Source organism: Oncorhynchus masou, chromosome 6 (assembly GCF_036934945.1).
Source record: "Oncorhynchus masou masou isolate Uvic2021 chromosome 6, UVic_Omas_1.1, whole genome shotgun sequence".
Lineage (NCBI taxonomy): Eukaryota > Metazoa > Chordata > Actinopteri > Salmoniformes > Salmonidae > Oncorhynchus > Oncorhynchus masou.
This window is the reverse complement of record NC_088217.1, coordinates 7,813,521-7,840,009: the sequence shown is the minus strand read 5'-3', so window position 1 is coordinate 7,840,009 and position 26,489 is coordinate 7,813,521. Positions and strand designations below refer to the sequence as shown.

The window sequence follows — 26,489 nt, the reverse complement described above, 5'->3', positions numbered from 1 at the left end:
CGAGAGAGAGAGAGAGAGAGAGAGAGAGAGAGAGAGAGGGAAATAAAAAAATAACTGGCTTCTTCCTCTACCTTCTGCATTATGTATGCCCTGCAATTATCTACAAGGGAAAATGTAAAGCACAAATTACACTCTGATTAATCATTGTAATCATTTGTCTGACTAGTGGTTGAAAGAACATTTCATTTGAATGTGCATTTACATTCCTACCGTCGGCAACCCCTTTTTTCATTTCAGCTCAAGTGGATTCTAATCTAATCCACTTAGTCTGTCTGTCTACATGAGGCTGAGAAATGAGGGACGGCTTTTTGGTACTGTTACCAAATGCTGCCATGTAACTCGGGAGGTTGGGTAGATACAGCCCTATATGAGAAGCGTTTGAAACTTTTCATGCTTAAAAACAACAAGTGATCTGTCTCAGCTTCATCTCCCAACCATGACAATACGATAATTGGCAGTTACAAACAAACAGAAATGTGCCAATCGTTTTTTTTTTGTGTTTTTTTTGCAAAATGTGCACCTCAGACTAGCTTTATTATATGTAATATTGAAACGTTTGAGAGCATGATTGCCGGTCTTTTCTAGTTATGTGATTTGATTAATCTTTTTGAGATGTTTATATTTTGGATTGTATGACCAGATATGTTGGGATTAGATTTCCCCTTAAATTGTTGTTCAGTGTAAAATTAAGATATCATTAACTTTCACTATGTAACACTAAACTACAAAATAATAAGGATGACTGTATTAACTTCTTATGGCTGCAGGGGCAGTATTGAGTAGCTGATGAAAGGTGCCCAGAGGTGCCAAGAGTGAACGGCCTGCTCCTCAGTCCCAGTTGCTAATATATGCATATTATTATTAGTATTGGATAGAAAACACTCTGAAGTTTCTAAAACTGTTTGAGTATAACAGAACTCATATGGCAGGCAAAAACCTGGGAAGAAATCCAAACAGGAAGTGAGAAATCTGAGGTTGGTCGATTTTCAATCCTGGCCCTATTGAATTCACAATGGGATATGAATGAAGTTGCACTTCCTAGGGCTTCCAATAGATGTCAACCGTATTTAAAAACTTGAAGAGGCTTCTACTGTGACATGGGACTGAATGAGAGGGGAATGAGTCAGGTTACTGACAGAGAGCCATTTCCCGGTCTCGCGCATTCCACATGATATCGACCTGCGTTCCATTGCTTCTCTAGACACAAAGGAATTCTCCGGTTGGAACGTTATTGAAGATTTATGATAAATACATCCTAATGATTGATTATGTACTTAGTTTGAAATGTTTCTTCAACCTGTAATATAACTTTTTGAAGTTTTTGTCTGAAGTAATGCTCGACCTGCACGAGCATTTGAATATGTGTACCTAACGCCATAACAAAAGTAGCTACTTGAACATAAATAGTGGACATTATCGAACAAATCAAGCATTTATTGTGGAACTAGGATTCCTGGGAGTTCATTCTGGTGAAGATCATCAAAGGTAAGGGAATATTTATCATGTTATTTATGGTTTCTGTTGACTCCAACATGGCGGCAAATTGTATTATTTTTCTGATCGCTGTCTCAGAGTATTGCATGGTTTGCTTTATCTGTAAAGTTGTTTTGAAATCTGACACAGCGGTTGCATTAAGGAGAGATATATCTATAATTCCATGTGTATAACTTGTATTATCATCTACATTTACAGAGTATTTCTGTTGAATCGATGTGGCTATGCAAAATCACTGGATGTTTTTGGAACTAGTGAACGTAACGCGCCAATGTGAACTCAGACTTTTTTATATAAATATGAACTTTATCAAACAAAACATACATGTATTCTGTAACATGAAGTCCTATGAGTGTCATCTGATGAAGATCATCAAAGGTTAGTGATTCATTTTATCTCTATTTGTGCTTCTTGTGACTCCTCTCTTTGGCTGGAAAAAATGGCTGTGTTTTTCTGTGGCTTGGTGGTGAACTAACATAACCGTTTGTGGTTCCTTCGCTGTAAAGCTGATTTGAAATCAGACACTGTGGTGGGACAAACAACAAGATTACCTTTAAAACGGAATAAGATTACATGTATGTTTGAGGAATTGTCATTATGAGATTTCTGTTGTTTTGGCGCCCTGCACTTTCACTGGCTGTTGTCATATCGATCCCGTTAATGGGATTGCAGCCTTAAGGCGTTTTTAATACTATTATGTGTCTAAGAAGCCTGATAGAATGACGCTCAACACATCCTGTTCGCTAGTTATTCTTATTCAAGTCAAAGCTCCTGAGTGACGTTTCGCGAGGACAACAACTTCTCAAAACCAAAAAATAATAACTGAATTCTCAGGTTAACAGATGAATAAACACATATCTGGTTAAAACTACAAATTAATTGATAGTATTGTTAAGCATGTAAGCTGTGGGAAACGGTGAGTGAGTAGGGATCTGATTAGACACGGGAACTACCCATAAGGCTCTGGTCAAAAGTAATACACTTAGTAAAGAAGAGGGAAGACTTTGTGTGTGTGTGTTTGTGTGTGGAGGTACACAGAGGAAAGTAGATAACAGTGCATCTGAAGCTCCGACCTCAGAGGAAACTGACATGATATGTGTTCTCTTCACTGTCATTTATTGAAACAGCAACATCAATTGGAATCCACCGATAAAAAGGTACAATAGCTATCCAACATGTGTGGATTGTAAATGGTGTACGTTCGTCATGTAGAAGTGGGGTTTCCTCTGTCATAGTCTTCCATGGTGATGTCACATCCCTTACAACCTAGAGGACTACTGTTTCCCCCCGATAAACAACCTAGTTTATTGGTGATGTCACATCCCTTACAACCTAGAGGACTACTGTTTCCCCCCGATAAACAACCTAGTTTACTGGTGACGTCACATCCCTTGCAACCTAGAGGACTACTGTTTCCCCCCGATAAACAACCTAGTTTACTGGTGACGTCACATCCCTTACAACCTTGAGGACTACTGTTTCCCCCCGATAAACAACCTAGTTTATTGGTGACGTCACATCCCTTACAACCTAGAGGACTACTGTTGCCCCCATGAAAAACAACTTACTAGTTTGTTACTGGTCCAGTGGACAGCTGACTTCAAGGTGCCTGGTGTCAAGGTGGAAACATAAGGGATCAAATCCAAGGGCTGGTTGGTAAACGTTACATTGTACCAGCGTTATGGTTTGGTGTTGCTGTGGTGTGTGTGTGGGTGTGTGTGTGTGTGTGTGTGTGTGTGTGTGTGTGTGTGTGTGTGTGTGTGTGTGTGTGTGTGTGTGTGTGTGTGTGTGTGTGTGTGTGTGTGTGTGTGCGTGTGTGTGCTCGTGTGTGTGTGTGTGTCCATGTGCGTATGAGTGGATGCATTTCTGTATGTTCGGACAGAACGGTGTTGATAGGGGCTCATACATTCCTGGGAGACAAGTATTGAGCCGCCTGCTCATGGAAAACCTATAACAACAAGTGGTCAAATAAACACACACAGCCTGCGGTCACTGTGAAAGTCAGAGGCAAGCTGTGATTCTAATAGCTGGACGTAGTACTACATTTTGTTCCATGCAGATTTAGATTTAACTCCTAAAAGGAAAACCTAATTTTGTCGAAGTGTGAGAATCTAGTTAATTAACCGATGGTTCTGAGATACGGGAATCCAGTTGGTGGAAAAGGTACATAGGTATTTTACCTTCATGTTCAAGTATCAAGGCTTGTGTATAACAGTAGCATCTGAAAAATTAACTTATCCTCACCACATGACCTGACCAGGACAAACTAGTGGGGCAAAAACATGATCAGGACAAAATAGTAAGGTTATAACCTGACCAGGAAAAACTAGTAGGGTTATAACAGGACAAACTAGTAGGGCTATAACAGGACAAACTAGTAGGGCTATAACAGGACAAACTAGTAGGGCTATAACAGGACAAACTAGTAGGGTTATAACAGGACAAACTAGTAGGGCTATAACAGGACAAACTAGTACGGCTATAACCTGACCAGGACAAACTAGTAGGGTTATAACAGGACAAACTAGTAGGGTTATAACAGGACAAACTAGTAGGGCTATAACAGGACAAACTAGTAGGGCTATAACAGGACAAACTAGTAGGGCTATAACAGGACAAACTAGTAGGGTTATAACAGGACAAACTAGTAGGGCTATAACAGGACAAACTAGTAGGGCTATAACAGGACAAACTAGTAGGGTTATAACAGGACAAACTAGTAGGGCTATAACAGGACAAACTAGTAGGGCTATAACAGGACAAACTAGTAGGGCTATAACAGGACAAACTAGTAGGGCTATAACAGGACAAACTAGTAGGGCTATAACAGGACAAACTTGTAGGGCTATAACAGGACAAACTAGTAGGGCTATAACAGGACAAACTAGTAGGGTTATAACAGGACAAACTAGTAGGGCTATAACAGGACAAACTAGTAGGGCTATAACAGGACAAACTAGTAGGGCTATAACAGGACAAACTAGTAGGGTTATAACAGGACAAACTAGTAGGGCTATAACAGGACAAACTAGTACGGCTATAACCTGACCAGGACAAACTAGTAGGGTTATAACAGGACAAACTAGTAGGGTTATAACAGGACAAACTAGTAGGGCTATAACAGGACAAACTAGTAGGGCTATAACAGGACAAACTAGTAGGGCTATAACAGGACAAACTAGTAGGGTTATAACAGGACAAACTAGTAGGGCTATAACAGGACAAACTAGTAGGGCTATAACAGGACAAACTAGTAGGGCTATAACAGGACAAACTAGTAGGGCTATAACAGGACAAACTAGTAGGGTTATAACAGGACAAACTAGTAGGGCTATAACAGGACAAACTAGTAGGGCTATAACAGGACAAACTAGTAGGGCTATAACAGGACAAACTAGTAGGGTTATAACAGGACAAACTAGTAGGGCTATAACAGGACAAACTAGTAGGGTTATAACAGGACAAACTAGTAGGGCTATAACAGGACAAACTAGTACGGCTATAACCTGACCAGGACAAACTAGTGGGGTTATAACAGCACAAACTAGCAGGGTTATAACATGACAAACTAGTAGGGTTATAACAGGACAAACTAGTGGGGTTATAACAGCACAAACTAGCAGGGTTATAACATGACAAACTAGTAGGGTTATAACAGGACACACTAGTAGGGTTATAATAGCACAAACTAGTAGGGTTATAACCTGACCAGGACAATGTAGTGGGGCTATAACCTGACCAGGACAGTGTAGTTGGGCTATATCAAGGACCACAATTGTTCCTGGTTGTCACATTAGTTGAAATACTTGACTTTTTCCTTTAGCTCAAAATGCTACGGAGGAGCTGGGATGGCTAACCTGATCTGTGTCACAGCTCAAAGCATCTCTTTTCCGTTCTCTCATTGTTTGTCACTTTGGAACACTCTACCAATTCCACCAGAGCTATCTATTGTGACAGCCTGCCAGTGGGAATTCAGCACAAGCTAGCTAACTTGTATGGTACTGCAAAGCAGGGAGACACACTGAGAGCTAGCTAACTGGTATGGTACTGCAAGGCAGGGAGACACACTGAGAGCTGGCTAACTGGTACATACCACATCCACAAAACATCCAGGGTAGGTTACTGCAAAGCAAGTAGGCCGGCTAGACAACTGGTCCACAAGCATCACAAGCCAGGGTCACACAGTACAAGTTAGCTAACTGGTAAACAAAGTATCCAGACTACTGCAAGTCTCCCCACACATAGAACGAGCTCCCTAACTGGTAAACAAAGCATCCAGACTACTGCATGTCTGCCCACACATAGAACGAGCTCCCTAACTGGTAAACAAAGCATCCAGACTACTGCAAGTCTCCCCACACATAGAACGAGCTCCCTAACTGGTAAACAAAGCATCCAGACTACTGCATGTCTGCCCACACATAGAACGAGCTCCCTAACTGGTAAACAAAGCATCCAGACTACTGCATGTCTGCCCACACATAGAACGAGCTCCCTAACTGGTAAACAAAGCATCCAGACTACTGCATGTCTGCCCACACATAGAACGAGCTCCCTAACTGGTAAACAAAGCATCCAGACTACTGCATGTCTGCCCACACATAGAACGAGCTCCCTAACTGGTAAACAAAGCATCCAGACTACTGCAAGTCTCCCCACACATAGAACGAGCTCCCTAACTGGTAAACAAAGCATCCAGACTACTGCATGTCTGCCCACACATAGAACGAGCTCCCTAACTGGTAAACAAAGCATCCAGACTACTGCATGTCTGCCCACACATAGAACGAGCTCCCTAACTGGTAAACAAAGCATCCTGACTACTGCATGTCTGCCCACACATAGAACGAGCTCCCTAACTGGTAAACAAAGCATCCTGACTACTGCAAGTCTCCCCACACATAGAACGAGCTCCCTAACTGGTAAACAAAGCATCCAGACTACTGCATGTCTGCCCACACATAGAACGAGCTCCCTAACTGGTAAACAAAGCATCCAGACTACTGCATGTCTGCCCACACATAGAACGAGCTCCCTAACTGGTAAACAAAGCATCCTGACTACTGCAAGTCTCCCCACACATAGAACGAGCTCCCTAACTGGTAAACAAAGCATCCAGACTACTGCATGTCTGCCCACACATAGAACGAGCTAGCTAACTGGTAAACAAAGCATCCGGACTACTGCAAGTCTCCCCACACATAGAACGAGCTCCCTAACTGGTAAACAAAGCATCCAGACTACTGCATGTCTGCCCACACATAGAACGAGCTCCCTAACTGGTAAACAAAGCATCCAGACTACTGCATGTCTGCCCACACATAGAACGAGCTAGCTAACTGGTAAACAAGGCATCCAGACTACTGCAAGTCTGCCCACACATAGAACGAGCTCCCTAACTGGTAAACAAAGCATCCTGACTACTGCAAGTCTCCCCACACATAGAACGAGCTCCCTAACTGGTAAACAAAGCATCCAGACTACTGCATGTCTGCCCACACATAGAACGAGCTCCCTAACTGGTAAACAAAGCATCCAGACTACTGCATGTCTGCCCACACATAGAACGAGCTCCCTAACTGGTAAACAAAGCATCCTGACTACTGCAAGTCTCCCCACACATAGAACGAGCTCCCTAACTGGTAAACAAAGCATCCAGACTACTGCAAATCTGCCCACACATAGAACGAGCTCCCTAACTGGTAAACAAAGCATCCAGACTACTACATGTCTGCCCACACATAGAACGAGCTCCCTAACTGGTAAACAAAGCATTCAGACTACTGCAAATCTGCCCACACATAGAACGAGCTCCCTAACTGGTAAACAAAGCATCCAGACTACTGCAAATCTGCCCACACATAGAACGAGCTCCCTAACTGGTAAACAAAGCATCCAGACTACTGCAAGTCTGCCCACACATAGAACGAGCTAGCTAACTGGTAAACAAGGCATCCAGACTACTGCAAGTCTGCCCACACATAGAACGAGCTCCCTAACTGGTAAACAAAGCATCCAGACTACTGCAAATCTGCCCACACATAGAACGAGCTCCCTAACTGGTAAACAAAGCATCCAGACTACTACATGTCTGCCCACACATAGAACGAGCTCCCTAACTGGTAAACAAAGCATTCAGACTACTGCAAATCTGCCCACACATAGAACGAGCTCCCTAACTGGTAAACAAAGCATCCAGACTACTACATGTCTGCCCACACATAGAACGAGCTCCCTAACTGGTAAACAAAGCATTCAGACTACTGCAAATCTGCCCACACATAGAACGAGCTCCCTAACTGGTAAACAAAGCATCCAGACTACTGCAAATCTGCCCACACATAGAACGAGCTCCCTAACTGGTAAACAAAGCATCCAGACTACTGCAAGTCTGCCCACACATAGAACGAGCTAGCTAACTGGTAAACAAGGCATCCAGACTACTGCAAGTCTGCCCACACATAGAACGAGCTCCCTAACTGGTAAACAAAGCATCCAGACTACTGCATGTCTGCCCACACATAGAACAAGCTCCCTAACTGTTAAACAAAGCATCCAGACTACTGCATGTCTGCCCACACATAGAACGAGCTAGCTAACTGGTAAACAAAGCATCCAGACTACTGCAATTCTGCCCACACATAGAACGAGCTCCCTAACTTGAAAGTTAGCCATACATCCCCATGAAAACACACAGTCCTCCAAACTGAATGAATAAAGAAGATCAGTGGGATCAAATCAAATCAAATTTCATTGGTCACAAACACATTATGAGCAAATGTTATTGGTCACATACACATGGTGAGCAGATGTTAATGCGAGTGTAGCGAAATGCATGTGCTTCTAGTTCCAACCATGCAGTAATATCTAACAAGTAATCTAACAATTTCTCAACAACTTCCTTATACACACAAGTGTAAAGGAATGATTAAGAATATGTACAAATAAATATATGGATGAGCGATGGCCGAACGGCATGGGCAAGATGCAGTAGATGCTATAGAGTACAGTATATGCATATGAGATGAGTAATGTAGGGTATGTAAACATTATATAGAGTGGAATTCTTGGATCCTTTGGATCCTAAAACCCAAATTCTTTCTGTAACAATACCCAGTTGAAATGCACAACAATGGCACAGCAGTGTCTGTGCTGAGGTAAGTGTGCGAACGGGACATCAATCTCTTTGGATGTTTTTAACGTGCACTAAAGATTAAAATCCAACTATCTTCCTCACAGAAACAGCAGGGCTGTGTTTGAAACAAAGGACAAGGAAAGCCAGTTGAAAGCTGATATAGAGCCTTTGTGTTCTTTTTTTGTCTCAGTCAGAGCTGAGTGTGCTGTCTGTTAGTGATATGGGACTGACAAATGGGAGGTCCAAAATACTCACTCTGCCAGACTGTCTGGTTTCATCCCAAAAAAACACCCTATTCTCTTCACAGTGCACTCCATTTCACCAGGGCTTACCGGGATCTGGTCAAATGGAGTGCTCTATCTAGGGAATAGGATGCCAATTAGAACACAGCCTCAGTTTATCCTATACAGCCGACTATGCCAGACCTCTTTCATGTCAACACATTCACACCTAGTTTATTTTCTCTTTAGGTTTCAGCAAATATAAACACTGGGTATTTTCAGAATAAATGAATGAGTCATCACATGTTGACAATCATTCCACTCCAGCTTTTGAATGCGTTGCTCCCTGACCACAGCTTTGATGGGCAGGTGAGTCCTTCAGAGAACACACAGCAACTTCGTCATAGAGCAACATTTTGTAACGGCTTTCTTCTACCTCCTTCTCTGACGAAGAGGTGGAATAAGGATCGGACCAAAATGCAACGTGGTTCGTTCGATACATCTTTAATGAGGAAGAACACGAACAATACAAAACAACAAACGTCGAAAACCGAAACAGCCCTGACTGGTGCAACAAACACAGAGACAGGAACAATCACCCACAAACACACAGTGAAACACAGGCTACCTAAATATGGTTCCCAATCAGAGACAACGATAATCACCTGACTCTGATTGAGAACCGCCTCAGGCAGCCATGGACTAATCTATACACCCCACACAACCCCAAGATGAAACACACTACAAATAAACCCATGTCACACCCTGGCCTGACTCAATAAATGAAGATAACATAATAAATATAGACCAGGGCGTGACACATTTAGGTTAAACGCACAGCACTATCATCATAGAATCCTACTACACCAGCTCTGACTCTCTTCAGATGTGGCAGGGCTTGAACTACCTGACTACCTGACATGATGACTCCTTGCTGTCCCCAGTCCACCTGGCCGTGCTGCTGCTCCAGTTTAAACTGTTCTGCCTTATTATTATTCGACCATGCTGGTCATTTATGAACATTTGAACATCTTGGCCATGTTCTGTTATAATCTCTACCCGGCACAGCCAGAAAAGGACTGGCCACCCCACATAGCCTGGTTCCTCTCTAGGTTTCTTCCTAGGTTTTGGCCTTTCTAGGGAGTTTTTCCTAACCACCGTGCTTCTACACCTGCATTGCTTGCTGTTTGGGGTTTTAGGCTGGGTTTCTGTACAGCACTTTGAGATATCAGCTGATGTACGAAGGGCTATATAAATAAATTTGATTTGATTTGATTTTGAAAACTATGACGGACTACAAAGGGAAACCCAGCCGCGAGCTGCCCAGTGAACAGAGTCTACCAGACAAGCTAAATGTATTTTATGCTCGCTTCCAGGCAAGCAACACTGAAGCACGCATGAGAGCACCAGCTGTTCTGGATGACTGTGATAAAGCTATCGGTAGCAAAATCTTAAAACAGGTCAATAGTCAGACGGATTACCAGGACGTCAACTCAAAGCCTGTGCGGCCCAACTGATATTTTCAAACTCTCCCTGACCGAGTATGTAATACCTACATGTTTCAAGCAGACCGTCATAGTCCCTGTGCCCAAGGAAGCAAAGGTAACCTGCATAAATTATTACCACCTCGTAGCACTCACGTCAGTAGCCATGAAATGCTTTGAAAGGCTGGTCATGGGTCACATCAGCAGCATCCTCCCGGATACCCTAGACCCACTCCAATTCGCATACCGCCACAACAGATCCACAGAAGATGCAATTTCAATCGCACTCCACACTGCACTTTCCCACCTGGATAAAAGGAACGCCTATGTGATGAACAGCAATGCCTACTGCTTGACTACAGCTCAGCGTTCAACACCATAGTACACGCAAAGCTCATCAAGTAAGCTAAGGACCCTGGGACTAAACACCTCACTGGGTCCTGGGTCCTGCAACTGGGTCCTGGACTTCCTGACGGTCCGTCCCCAGTTGGTAAGGGTAAGCAACAACATGTCTGTTACGTTGATCCTCCACACTGGGGCCCCTCAGGGGTGTGTGCTTAGTCCCCTCCTGTACTCCCTGTTCACCCACAACTGTACAGCCAAACACAATTCCAACACCATCATTAAGTGTGCTGACAACACAGCAGTGGTAGGCCTGATCACAGACAACAATGACACAGCCTATAGGGAGGAGGTCAGAAACCTGGCAGTGTGGTGCCAGGACAACAACCTCTCCCTCAATTTGAACAAGACAAAGGAGCTGATCGTGGACTACAGGAAAAGGAGAGCATCCTGACTGGTTGCATCACCATCTGGTAGGGTAACTCCTCAGAATCCGACCGTGAGGCGCTACGGACGGTAGAGCATCACTGGGGCTAAGCTTCCTGCAATCCAGGACCTACATTCTAGGCGGTGTTAGAGGAAAGCCCCAAATTTGTCAAAGACTCCAATCACCAAAGTCATTTAATTTACCTTTATTTAACTAGGCAAGTCAGTTACATCCTAGGAAGAGTGGGTTAAATGCTTTTTCAGGGGGAGAACAACAGATTTGTACCTTGTCAGCTCGGGGATTCGATCTTGCAACATTTCAGTTAGAAGTCCAACGCTCTAACCACTAGGCTACGCTTCCGCCCCGAAAAGGCTCCTTAACAGCTTCTGCCCCTAAGCAATAAGACTGCTGAACAATTAATCAAATGGCCAACGGATTATTTACATTGACACCCATCCCCCAAACTACGTTTGCTTTTTACAATGCTTTTACACACTGTTTATTATCTATGCATAGTCACTTCACTTAAACTAACTAAACTAACCTGAACCCCGCACATTGACTCTTTACCGGTACCCCCTGTATATAGCCTCCACATTGACTCTGTACCGGTACCCCCTGTATATAGCCTCCACAATTGACTCTGTACCGGTACCCCCTGTATATAGCCTCCACATTGACTCTGTACCGGTACCCCCTGTATATAGCCTTCACATTGACTCAGTACCGGTACCCCCTGTATATAGCCTCGTTAATATTATTTTATTGTGTTACTTTTTATAATTGATTTACTTTAGTTTACTTGGTAAATATTTTCTTAACTCTTTCTTGAACTACACTGTTGGTTGAGGGCTTGTGAGTAAGCATCTCACGGTAAGGTCTACACATGTTGTATTCGGCGCATGTGACAAGTAAAGTTTGATTTGATTTGATAGAACAATGTTTAGTCAAAACACAGCACATTCGTCATAGGTGTGATTGTAGAGGGAGGAGGACAGGGGTGGGAGGGAGGGTGGAAGAGGAGGAAGGAGGACGGGGGAGGAGGAGGCTGGGGGAGATGGTACAGGGGAGGGTGGGGATAGGAGGGACGATGAAGGAGGAGGAGGGAGGACGGGGGAGGGAGGGATGATGGAGGAGGAGGGAAGGAATGAGAGAGGAGGAGGAGGGAGGATGGGAGAGGGAGGGATGATGGAGGAGGAGGGAGGGAACGAGAGAGGAGGAGGAGGGAGGATGGGAGAGGGAGGGATGATGGAGGAGGAGGGAGGGAACGAGAGAGGAGGAGGAGGGAGGATGGGAGAGGGAGGGATGATGGAGGAGGAGGGAAGGAACGAGAGAGGAGGAGGAGGAGGGAGGATGGGAGAGGGAGGGATGATGGAGGAGGAGGGAGGGAACGAGAGAGGAGGAGGAGGAGGGAGGATGGGAGAGGGAGGGATGATGGAGGAGGAGGGAAGGAACGAGAGAGGAGGAGGAGGGAGGGAGGAAGGAAGGGAGGAGGAAGGAAGGGAGGGGGAAGGAAGGGAGGGGGAAGCGTGAAAGGGTTTCTGTCTGGTTGACTGAGAGGAGAAGAGATGGCTGCTGGGTTTGGACACACACACACACACACATACACACACCCACAGCACCAAGCAGAGCTGTGACGAGGAGCCTGGCTGAGTGAAAAAAGAGACTGATGATTGGTGGGCTCTGGGCTGCTGGAGGTTAAGTTGGACGGGCTCTCTGCTCTCTGTGACTGAGGGAAAACCCTCTATTTGTTCAGCCTGCTGTGTTCACACCACATGCAATGGCAATTAAGAAGACAACACAAATCACCATCACTTGTTGTTGGGTTGTGTAGAATAACACCACAAAGATGGCAAAGAAACAAACGTGTCTGATGTGTGGCCTAAATTATGCACATGTTGAAAGAAGAAATCTTTACCTGGCTAAAATAGAACGGCAGGATGTGCAGTCCACAGTCCAATTATCCTACATGTATAATTGCCTGCGCATGTAATGGGTCGGCGGTCCAACGACCACCCCTCACCACTGTCAAACGCTCCCTAAAACACTTCAGCGAGCAGGCCTTTCTAGTCGACCTGGCCCGGAAGGATATTGACCTCATCCCGTCAATAGAGGATGCCTGGTCGCTCTTTAAAAGTGCGTTCCTTTCCATCATGAATAAGCATGCCCCATTCAAAAAATGTAGAACTAAGAACAGATATAGCCCTTGGTTCACCCCATACTTGACTGCCCTTGACCAGCACAAAAACATCCTGTGGCGTTCTGCATTAGCATCAAATAACCCCCATGATATGCAACTTTTCAGGGAACTCAGGAACCAATATACTCAATCAGTTAGGAAAACAAAGGCTAGCTTCTTCAAGCAGAAATGTGCATCCTGTAGCACTAATTCCAAAAAGGTTTTGGGACACTGTAGAGTCCATGGAAAATTAGATCACTTCCCCCCAGCTGCGCACTGCACTGAGGCTAGGAAACACTGTCACCACCGATAAATCTACGATAATTGAGCATTTCAATAAGCATTTTTCTACGGCTGGCCATGCTTTCCACCTAGCTACCCCTACACCGGCCAACATCCCAACACCCCCTGTAGTAAATTGCCCAAGCACCCCCCCCCACCAATTCTCCTTCACCCAAATCCAGAAAGCTGATGTTCTGAAAGAGCAAAAACATCTGGACCCCTACAAATCTTCTGGGCTAGACAATCTGGACCCTCTCTTTCTAAAATGATCCGCCAAAATTGTTGCAACCCCTATTACTAGACTGTTCAACCTCTCTTTCGTATCATCTGAGATCCCCAAAGTTTGGAAAGCTGCCGCAGTCATCCCCCTCTTCAAATGGGGAGACACTATAGACCCAAACTGTTATAGACATATATCCATCCTGCCCTGCCTTTTTTAAATCTTTGAAAGTCAAGTTAACAAACAGATCACCGAAAATTTTTAATCCCACCGTACCTTCTCCACTATGCAATCTGGATTCCGAGCTGGTCATGGGTGCACCTCAGCCACGCTCAAGTCCTAAACGATATCATAACCGCCATTGATAAAAGAGAGTAATGTGCAGCAGTCTTCATTGACCTTCCCAAGGCTTTCGACTCTGTCAATCACTGCACTGTTATCGGCAGACTCAATAGCCTGGCTTCTCAAATGACTTCCTCGCCTGGTTCACCAACTGCTTCTTAGATAGAGTTCTGTGGGTCAAATCGGAGGGCCTGTTGTCCAGACCTCTGGCAGTCTCTATGGGGGTGCCACAGGGTTCAATTCTCGGACCGACTCTTTTCTCTGTATATATCAATGATGTCGCTCTTGCTGCTGGTGATTCTCTGATCAACCTCTACACAGACAATACTGTTCTGTATACATCTGGCCCTTCTTTGGACACTGTTCTAACAAACCTCCAGTCAAGCTTCAATGCCAGACAACTCTCCTTCCGAGGCCTCCAACTGCTCTTAAATGCAAGTAAAAGTAAATGCATGCTCTTCAACCGATTGCTGCCTGCACCCTTCCACCCGACTGGCATCACTACTCTGGACGGTTCTGACTTAGAATATGTGGACAACTACAAATACCTAGGTGTCTGGTTAGACTGTAAACTCTCCTTCCAGTTTCACATTAAGCATCTCCAATCCAAAATTAAATCTAGAATCGTCTTCCTATTTCTGAACAATGTCTCCTTCCTCATGCTGCCAAACAGATCCTCGTAAAACTGACTAACCTACCGATCCTTGACTTCAGTGATGTCATTTACAAAATAGACTCCAACACTCTCAGCAAATTGGATGCAGTCTATCGCAGTTCCATCCGTTTTGTCACCAAAGCCCACCACTATGACCTGTATGCTCTCGTTGGCTGGCTCTCACTGCATATTCGCCGCCAAACCCATCCAGGTCATCTATAAGTCTATGCTAGGTAATGCACTGCCCTTTCGCAGCTCACTGTTCACCGTACCAACACCCACCGTAGCACGCGCTCCAGCAGGTATAGCCAACACTTCCTTTGGCCGCCTTTCCTTCCAGTTCTCTGCTGCCAATGACTAGAACAAATTGCAAAAATCACTGAAGTTGGAGATTTATATCTCCCTCACTAACTTTAAGCATCAGCTGTCAGAGCAGTTTACTGATCACTGTACCTGGACATAGCTAATCTGTAAATAACACCACCAACTACCTCATCCCCATATTATTACTTACCTTCTTAATCTTTTACATCCCAGTATCTCTACTTGCACATCATCATCTGCACATCTATTACTCCATTGTTAATTCTAAATAGTAATTATTTTGCCTCTATGGCCTATTTATTGCCTTACCTCCCTACTCTTCTACATTTGCAGACACTGTACATATATTTTTATATTGTGTTATTGACTTGTTTATGTGTAACTCTGTGTTTGATTTTGTCACACTGCTTTGCTTTATCTTGGCCAGGTCGAAGTTGTAAATGAGATCTTGTTCTCAACTGTTCTACCTGGTTATTAAATAAAGGTAAAATAAAATGAAAAATAAATAAAGAATAATTACAGGTCACAATGCCACAAATGTATCTGACAGTGATATACATAGATTATATTATTGGTACTCTCTCACGGCTGTAAGTCTGGGTCTGGGATTGTCAGGAGAAATAGCATACCATGTCAGCTAGAAACTCCAATGTGGGTTTAACTAAATGTGGCTCTATGACTGGGGGTTCTCTGTGTGTTCTAAATATGTCTCTATGATTGGGGGTGCTCTGTGTGTTTTAACTAAATGTGGCTTAATGACTGGGGGTGCTCTGTGTATTCTAAATGTGTCTCTATGACTGGGGGTGCTCTGTGTGTTTTAACTAAATGTGGCTTAATGACTGGGGGTGCTCTGTGTATTCTAAATGTGTCTCTATGACTGGGGGTGCTCTGTGTGTTTTAGCTAAATATGTCTCTATGACTGGGGGTGGTCTGTGTGTTCTAAATGTGTCTCTATGACTGGGGGTGCTCTGTGTGTTTTAACTAAATGTGTCTCTATGACTGGGGGTGCTGTGTGTTTTAGCTAAATATGTCTCTATGACTGGGGGTGCTCTGTGTGTTTTAGCTAAATATGTCTCTATGACTGGGGGTGGTGTGTGTGTTCTAAATATGTCTCTATGACTGGGGGTGGTCTGTGTGTTCTAAATGTGTCTCTATGACTGGGGGTGCTGTGTGTTTTAACTAAATGTGTCTCTATGACTGGGGGTTGGTCTGTGTGTTCTAAATGTGTCTCTATGACTGGGGGTGCTCAGTGTGTTCTAAATGTGTCTCTATGACTGGGGGTGGTCTGTGTATTCTAAATGTGTCTCTATGACTGGGGGTGCTCTGTGTATTCTAAATGTGTCTCTATGACTGGGGGTGCTCAGTGTGTTCTAAATGTGTCTCTATGACTGGGGGTGCTCAGTGTGTTTTAACTAAATGTGTCTCTATGACTGGGGGTGGTCAGTGTGTTCTAAATATGTCTCTATGACTGGGGGTGGTCTGTGTGTTCTAAATGTGTCTCTATGACTGGGGGTGGTCTGTGTGTTCTAAATGTGTCTCTATGACTGGGGGTGCTCAGTGTGTTCTAAATATGTCTCTATGACTGGGGGTGGTCTGTGTGTTCTAAATATGTCTCTATGACTGGGGGTGGTCTGTGTGTTCTAAATATGTCTCTATGACTGGGGGTGCTCAGTGTGTTCTAAATATGTCTCTATGACTGGGGGTGGTCAGTGTGTTCTAAATGTGTCTCTATGACTGGGGGTGGTCTGTGTGTTTTAACTAAATGTGTCTCTATGACTGGGGGTGGTCTGTGTGTTTTAACTAAATGTGTCTCTATGACTGGGGGTGCTCAGTGTGTTCTAAATATGTCTCTATGACTGGGGGTGGTCTGTGTGTTCTAAATATGTCTCTATGACTGGGGGTGGTCAGTGTGTTCTAAATATGTCTCTATGACTGGGGGTGCTCAGTGTGTTCTAAATATGTCTCTATGACTGGGGGTGGTCAGTGTGTTCTAAATGTGTCTCTATGACTGGGGGTGGTCTGTGTGTTTTAACTAAATGTGTCTCTATGACTGGGGGTGCTCAGTGTGTTCTAAATATGTCTCTATGACTGGGGGTGGTCTGTGTGTTCTAAATATGTCTCTATGACTGGGGGTGGTCTGTGTGTTTTAACTAAATGTGTCTCTATGACTGGGGGTGCTCTGTGTGTTTTAACTAAATGTGTCTCTATGACTGGGGGTGCTCTGTGTGTTTTAACTAAATGTGTCTCTATGACTGGGGGTGCTCAGTGTGTTTTAGCTAAATATGTCTCTATGACTGGGGGTGGTCTGTGTGTTTTAACTAAATGTGTCTCTATGACTGGGGGTGGTCTGTGTGTTCTAAATGTGTCTCTATGACTGGGGGTGCTCAGTGTATTCTAAATGTGTCTCTATGACTGGGGGTGGTCTGTGTGTTCTAAATGTGTCTCTATGACTGGGGGTGGTCTGTGTGTTCTAAATGTGTCTCTATGACTGGGGGTGCTCAGTGTGTTCTAAATGTGTCTCTATGACTGGGGGTGGTCTGTGTGTTCTAAATATGTCTCTATGACTGGGGGTGCTCAGTGTGTTCTAAATGTGTCTCTATGACTGGGGGTGGTCAGTGTGTTCTAAATGTGTCTCTATGACTGGGGGTGCTCTGTGTGTTCTAAATGTGTCTCTATGACTGGGGGTGCTCAGTGTGTTCTAAATGTGTCTCTATGACTGGGGGTGCTCTGTGTGTTCTAAATGTGTCTCTATGACTGGGGGTGGTCTGTGTGTTTTAACTAAATGTGTCTCTATGACTGGGGGTGCTGTGTGTTTTAACTAAATGTGTCTCTATGACTGGGGGTGCTCAGTGTGTTCTAAATGTGTCTCTATGACTGGGGGTGCTCTGTGTGTTCTAAATATGTCTCTATGACTGGGGGTGCTCAGTGTATTCTAAATGTGTCTCTATGACTGGGGGTGCTCAGTGTGTTCTAAATGTGTCTCTATGACTGGGGGTGCTCTGTGTGTTCTAAATGTGTCTCTATGACTGGGGGTGCTCTGTGTGTTCTAAATATGTCTCTATGACTGGGGGTGCTCAGTGTGTTCTAAATGTGTCTCTATGACTGGGGGTGCTCTGTGTGTTCTAAATGTGTCTCTATGACTGGGGGTGGTCTGTGTGTTTTAACTAAATGTGTCTCTATGACTGGGGGTGCTGTGTGTTTTAACTAAATGTGTCTCTATGACTGGGGGTGCTGTGTGTTTTAACTAAATGTGTCTCTATGACTGGGGGTGCTGTGTGTTTTAACTAAATGTGTCTCTATGACTGGGGGTGCTGTGTGTTTTAACTAAATGTGTCTCTATGACTGGGGGTGCTGTGTGTTTTAACTAAATGTGTCTCTATGACTGGGGGTGCTGTGTGTTTTAGCTAAATGTGGCTCAATGACTGGGGGTACTGTGTGTTTTAACTAAATGTGTCTATGACCGTGGGCGCTGTGTCTGTTATAACTACATGTGGCTCTATGACTGGGGGTGGTCTGTGTGTAATAACTAAATGTGTCTCCATGACAGGGGGTGCTGTGTGTGCTGTGTGTTTTCCCCTCTCTCTCCCTCCCTCCAACCCCAGGGTCCCGGAAACATCCATTTCCATAAATCATTTGTCAAAAAAGAAAAAACTATTGCTGAAATCATCAAAGGGAGATGATTTCTTAACTTGGCACCTGTGGGTTCTCCCATGACCAATTACACCCGCAAGCTCATGGTCGCAGACTTCAACAACTTCCACTCAGAGTCCCACAGTTTCATCTTGCTTTTCTGACTGGCCTTTTGGGGAGGCTTGGGCACGAAGCATCGATGACTCTCACTCAGTAGTAGACTTTACCCTGCAGGGATATGTCCCAAATGGAACCCTATTCCATGTCTAGGGCATTTGACTTGAGCCCTGTCAACACGTGTATTGGCCCTGGTTGAAAGTAGTGCACTATAGAGTTAGTAGGGTGTCATTTGACATCAAGAGAGACATTCAGAGAGGTTGTGATCTACGTTAATACTGACGACTGGTGGACATTGCTAATTCACCTAACTACATCACACACACACACACACATGCACACGCACGCATATACCATGCCTATATATTGTTGAATATATGGGTCAATAAGGTAGAAACATATATTTCTATATTGCATCATATCTTGCAGTATATCTAGCAAATACAGCTCTAGAAATATATCTCACAAAATACACTGAGTGAACAAAACATTAGGAACACCTGCTCTTTCCATGAAATAGACTGGCCAGGTGAATCCAGGTGAAAGATATGATCCCTTATTGATGTCACCTGTTAAATCCACTTCAATCAGTGTAGATGAAGGGGAGGAGACCTGGTTAAAGAAGGATTTTTAAACCGTGAAGCAATTGAGACATGGATTGTGTATGTGTGCCATTCAGAATGTGAATGGGCAAGACAAATGTAAGTGCCTTTAAACGAGGTATGGTTGTAGGTGCCAAGCGCACTGGTTTGAGTGTGTCAAGAACTGCAACGCTGCAAGATTTTTCAAATGCAACAGTTTCCCGTGTGTATCAGGAATGGTCAACCATCCAAAGGACATCCAGCCACCTTGACAACTGTGGGAAGCGTTTGAGACAACATGGGCCAGAATCCCTGTGGAACACCTTCGACACCTTGTAGAGTCCATGTCCCAACGAATTGTGTCTGTTCTGAGGGCAAAAGGGGGTTCAACCGTATATTAGGAAGTTGTTCACTCGGTGTTTATCTCTATAAATCTCAAGACAAAGGATTGGGCTGTACAATATTCTTCCACAGTCAAGGAGAGAAAGGAAAGAGAGGGGACAAAAAGACAGTAAGCAGCATCTTTTTTTCTCTCCACTAAAAGTCATCCTGAGCATGTTGTTTCTGCAGGCACAACCTACCGGCGATGGTTGCTCTTTTGGGCAGGATAGTGACAGCTCCCACTGCTGCTTCCTCTAGCTGATGGACAGGGCTGATCTTGGCTCCCCAGCTGTCTGAACCGATCCACAGGAAATGACCCACCTGGTCCGCCCTCTTACTGGCGTTCAGGATACCCCTGCAAGCAGACACATATATGACTTCATATAATATAATAACATAGGACAGTATAAGATATGATAGGAAACGATAGTATAAGACAGGACAAGATAGGAAAGGACAGGATAGGATATGACAGTATAGGAATGGACATGATATGATAGGACAGGACAGGATATGAGAGGATAGGACATGATATGACAGGACAGGAAATTATATGACAGGACAGGATATGATATGATATGATAGGATAGGATAGGATATGATATGATAGGACAGGATATGATAGGATAGGACAGGATATGATAGGGCAGGATATGATAGGATAGGACATGATATGACAGGACAGGAAATGATATGACAGGACAGGATATGATAGGATAGGACAGGACAGGATATTATAGGTTAGGACAGGACATGATAGGGCAGGATATGATAGGATAGAACACGATATGATAGGATAGGACAAGATAAGATAGGATATAGTCCAATTCGTATTTTTGCTCTGCATCCTCCCAAGCCCCCAAGACACTATCGAAATACACACGCACCCACACACGCACCCACACACACACACACACACACACACACACACACACACACACACACACACACACACACACACACACACACACACACACACACACACACACACACACACACACACACACACGAATCACAGCAAAGTTATTCACCCCCTTGTTCTCCTCAGGAACGTAGTTCTTTTTGTTCTGTCTTCCGTTCGATTTTGTCTGAACAGAGAGAGCTAGTGTGAAGAGATGTTTCCTCAAATGAGCCCAGGAAGTTTTTTATATTGTCTTGACAGATAAATCAACAGGATGTTAAATTGTATCCATTTTGATGTGTAACTTCAGATTACACTTAATTCCGTATCACAAAATTAATTAATCCAATATCACAAGTTCTTGTGACAAGACTGGTACATTAATATCAACTCTGTAATATTATAATATAATACTATACTTAATATAACGCTATAATATAATAGTATACTATACTGTAATGCTATGCTATTGTAATGAATACTCAGGGAGAAAGCCGGTTGTCACAAACAAGCTAGGTAAAGGGCTTAGTAGAGTCAAACCGAACAATACCTCACAAAGGCACATACAGAATGAACTGAACTAAATAAGGAGCTGATGAGACCAGGTGAGTAACTAACACAGGTGGAAATCAATTAACAAAAATTAAAGACAGGTCTACGTTCAAGAACACAACGAAACAGAACACAAGGTTGACTATGAAAATAAATACAGACTATAATGCCATACTACTATATAATGCTATAATATAATGCTATACTATACAGTAATACTATACTGTAATGCTATACTACATATAATACTATAATATAATGCTGTAAAATAATAATATACAGTAATACTATATTATAATGCTATACTACATATAATACTATAACATAATGCTGCAAAATAATAATATAATATAATAGTATACAATAACACTATACTGTAATGCTATACTACATATAATACTATAATATATTGCTATACTATAATGCTATACTACATATAATGCTATAATATAATACTCTAAAATAATAATATAATATAATGGTATTCTGTACTGTAATGCTATACTACATATAATACTATAATATAATAATATACTATAATGCTATACTAATGCTATAACATAGTGCTATACCATAATGCTATAACATAATAGCATACTATACAGTAATACTATACTATAATGCTATACTACACATAATGCCATAATACAATGCTATAATATAATAGTATACTATACTGTAATGATATACTATAATGCTACGCAACATATAATGCTATAATGTAATAGTATACAATACTGTAATGCTATACTATAATGCTATACTACATATAATGCCATAATATGCTATAATATAATGCTATACTTTAATATTATACTATACTGTAACACTGTGCTATAATGCTATTCTATATATAATGCTATAATATAATGCTATACTTTAATATTATACTATACTGAAACACTATGCTATAATAAAATACTACATATAATGCTATAATATAATGCTATACTCTGTATAATGCAATAATACAATGCTATACTATAATGCTATTTGGTAATGCCATACGATAATGCCATACTACATATAATGCTATAATATACTGCTATACTATAATAGTATACTTTACTGTAACACTAGGCTATAATGCTATTCTACATATAATGCTATAATATACTGCTATACTATAATAGTATACTTTACTGTAATACTGTGCTATAATGCTATTCTACATATAATGCTATAATATACTGCTATACTATAATAGTATACTTTACTGTAACACTGTGCTATAATGCTATTCTACATACAATGCTATACCACAATGCAATACTCTGCATAATGCCATAATATAATTGTATACTACAATGATATAATATAATGCTACACTATAATGGTATACTCTGTAATGATATACTACAATGACATACTCTGAATAATGATATACTCTGTACATTGATATACTATCATGATATGATATAATACTACACTATAATGATATACTCTGTATAATGATATACTCTGTACATTGATATACTATCATGATATGATATAATACTACACTATAATGATATACTCTGTATAATGATATACTCTGTACATTGATATACTATCATGATATGATATAATACTACACTATAATGATATACTCTGTATAATGATATACTCTGTACATTGATATACTATAACGACATACTCTGTATAATGATATACTATAATGATATACTCTGTACATTGATATACTATAATGATATACTCTGTAGTTTTACTTGTATTTAAGAGCAATTGGAGGCCACGGAAGGAGAGTTGTCTGGCATTGAAGCTCGTCTGCAGGGTTGTTAATATCACAGTGTCCAAAGAAGGGCCAGAAGTATACAGAATGGTGTCATCTGCGTAGAGGTGGATCAGAGAATCTCCAGCAGCAGGAGCGACATCATTGATGTATACAGAGAAGAGAGTCGGTCCAAGAATTGAACCCTGTGGCACGCCCATAGAGACTGCCAGAGGCCCGGACAACAGGCCCTCCGATTTGACACACTGAACTCTATCAGAGAAGTAGTTGGTGAACCAGGCGAGGCAATCATTTGAGAAACCAAGGCTATCGAGTCTGCCGATGAGGATGTGATGATTGACAGAGTCGAAAGCCTTGGCCAGGTCAATGAATACGGCTGCACAGTATTGTTTCTTATCATTTATAATGATAGATAATGATATTATAATGACATAATATAATGATATACTCTATATAATGATATACTATAATGATATACTCTGTACATTGATATACTATAATGATATAGCATAATGCTGTACTAAAATGTAATAACATAATGATATTCTATAATGCTATAATACAATGCTATAGTATGATGATGTACTATAATTGTCACGTTCTGACCATCGTTCGTGTGTGCTTTCCTTGTTTTAGTGTTGGTCAGGACGTGAGCTGGGTGGGCATTCTATGTTGTGTGTCTGGTTTGTCCATTTCTATGTTAGGCCTGATATGGTTCTCAATCAGAGGCAGGTGTTAGTCATTGTCTCTGATTGGGAACCATATTTAGGTAGCCTGTTTTGTGTTGGGTTTTGTTGGGTGATTGTTCCTGTCTCTGTGTTTTGCACCAGATAGGGCTGTTTTTGGTTTTCCACGTTTGTTGTTTTGTAGTGTTCATGTTTATCTGTTTTAATTAAACATGAATCAATATAACCACGCTGCGTTTTGGTCCTCCTCTACTTCACCACAGGAAAGCCCTTACAGAAATCACCCACCAACCAAGGACCAAGCGGTGTGGTAAATGGAGGCAGCAGGAGAAGCGACATTTGCAGCAGGAGAAGCAGCAGAGGCAGCAGCAGAAGCAGCAGCAGCAGAAGCAGCAGCAGGAGAAGCAACAGAGGCAGCAGCAGAAGCAGCAGCAGGAGAAGCAACAGAGGCAGCAGCAGAAGCAGCAGCAGGAGAAGCAGCAGCAGCAGGATCAACAGCAGCAGCAGCAGCAGTGGGAGAGGCTGCACTATTTGGAGGAATGGACTTGGGAGGAGATCCTTGACGGGAAAGGACCCTGGGCAGAGCCAGGGGAATATTGCCGCCCCAAAGCCGAGCTGGAGGCAGCGAAAGCAGAGAGGCGGCATTATGAGGAGCTAGCACGGCAGAGCAGCTGGAAGCCCGAGAGGCCCCCCAAAAATTTATTGGGGGGGGCACAGGGAGAGTGTGGCAGAGGCAGGAGCCAGACCTAAGCCAACTCCCCCTGTTTACCGTAAGGAGCCATGGATGGAATTGGAGCTGTCGGCGAAGCTGAGGGCTGAGTCTGAGAGTGTTGAGGATGTATTGGACAGAGTAGAGAGAAGGCTGTTGGTTTGGCATAGTATGCACGGCATTCGCCCTGAGGAGCATGTTAGCTGTCCGATGCCACCTGTGTCAGTTCCTAATGCTATACTATAATGTTATACTATATTGTTATACAATAATATAATGCTATATTATAATATAAAGCCATGATGTAATACTATACTATAATGATATACTGAGATAATATAATATAATACTAAACCATAATACTATACTATACTGCTATACTATAATGCTATGATGTAATACTTTACTATGCTGGCATACTGTAATGCTATAATATAATACTATACCACAATTCTATACTTTGTGCTATACAATGTACAATGCTGTAATATAATGTTATAATATAAAGCTATACTTTAATACTATGTACAATGCTTTACTATAATGCTATACTTTAATACTACACTATGTACAATGCTTTACTATAATGCTATAATTTAATACTACACTATGTACAATGCTTTACTATAATGCTATACTTTAATACTACACTATGTACAATGCTTTACTATAATGCTATAATTTAATACAACACTATGTACAATGCTATACAATTTCGGGTTGGACCTTGTGTGAAATTGACTTAAGATGTATCAGCTGCTACACGAAGGCTCATCAGAAAGTCAAAGAGAATTCCACAGACTGAGTTCAATATACTCCCATGTGGTTCCTTGAAACAACACTCCAACCCTTTGATGAAAACCTAAAGGTTCAATACTTTGTTTCACTAAACCAACAGAACATGTTGTGTGGATTCGTCCTTTCCGTAAACGGCAGGGATAAAAATCATTGAGCTTTTACTTGTTGTCACACATTATGCTGGTTGAGTGAGATAATGAACAGGAGATGCAAAGTGCTGTGACGATGGAGCCTGGGCCCGAAATGCATCAGTATTAAAGGTAACATTATTGAAGTGAATTCAGTTGCCGAACTCCTGAACTGTCTTTTAGCTTTTCAGTTTTAATTCCCAAGGTACCGAGCAGCCCTCAAGTGGTACAGATAATATTTGAAATCTTGGTTAGAGCGCCAGCACACAGCCAATACGTAGGCTTTAGCTCAAGGGGGTAACAACTAGTAGACACATACCGTATGTCCTCATCTGAGGTGAAAAGGACGACTGCCCGAGCGTAACGGGTGTCCAATAGCAGCCTGATGATCTTGTCAAAGTTCTCTTGCTTGTGATTGTGAGGGATCTTCAAGGACTGAGCGATGCAGATCCCACCTGAAATGAAAAGTAATGAGCTTTAGGTGACGTACCTCAAATTGGGAGAATAACCTTGAACGAGAACCGTACCTACTAAAAATTACAAACATTACATATGTAAAAACAAAATAAAATCTATAAATTGTTAAATAAATATGTAACCTATGAACCTCCAGTTTGTGAAGCTAATTACGTAAGAGAAACCTCTGTGCAGCTATAATGGCCAGACTGTCCAGGCAATTTTTTAGTTTTCATCAAACCACCTCCAGCCAATTACCAAACATCCCCATGCACATTGATTTGAACATTACAATGCTGTACAATATGAACAATGGCACATAGACATGTTGAAAATAAACAAAGGTGTGTTTATACATCAACGTTGATTCAACCAGTGTGTGTCCAGTGGGAAGGCTTTTTGCAAACAGTTACTCAATGCATTCGGCAAGTATTCAGACCCCTTGACTTTTACCTCGTTCTGTTACTTCACAGCCTTGTTCTAAAAATGTTGAAATAGTTTGTTTTTTTGTTTCTCATCAATCTACACACAATAACCCATAATGGCAAAGCCAAAAACAGCTTCTTCGACAAAATATATTAAAAATAAAAAACTGAAACATCACATTTACATAAATATTCAGACCCTTTACTCAGTACTTTGTTGAAGCACCTTTGGCAGGAATTACAGCCTCGAGTCTTCATCAGTATGATGCTATAAGCTTGGCACCTGCA

The 26,489-nt window shown here is 42.3% G+C and overlaps 1 protein-coding gene across 2 annotated transcripts in view; it reads right to left on the bottom strand.

Annotated features, from left to right (window-relative positions):
- Nucleotides 1-26,489, bottom strand: part of grm7 (glutamate metabotropic receptor 7) — a 443,553-nt gene that overhangs the window by 170,445 nt on the left and 246,619 nt on the right. For both annotated transcript variants that reach the window (XM_064967486.1, XM_064967487.1), the window contains exons 3-4: nucleotides 25,640-25,775; nucleotides 20,015-20,169 (exon numbers count right to left, since the gene is read on the bottom strand). In XM_064967486.1, coding sequence (XP_064823558.1) covers nucleotides 20,015-20,169; nucleotides 25,640-25,775 — 291 coding nt within the window. The remainder of the gene's footprint in view (nucleotides 1-20,014; nucleotides 20,170-25,639; nucleotides 25,776-26,489) is intronic.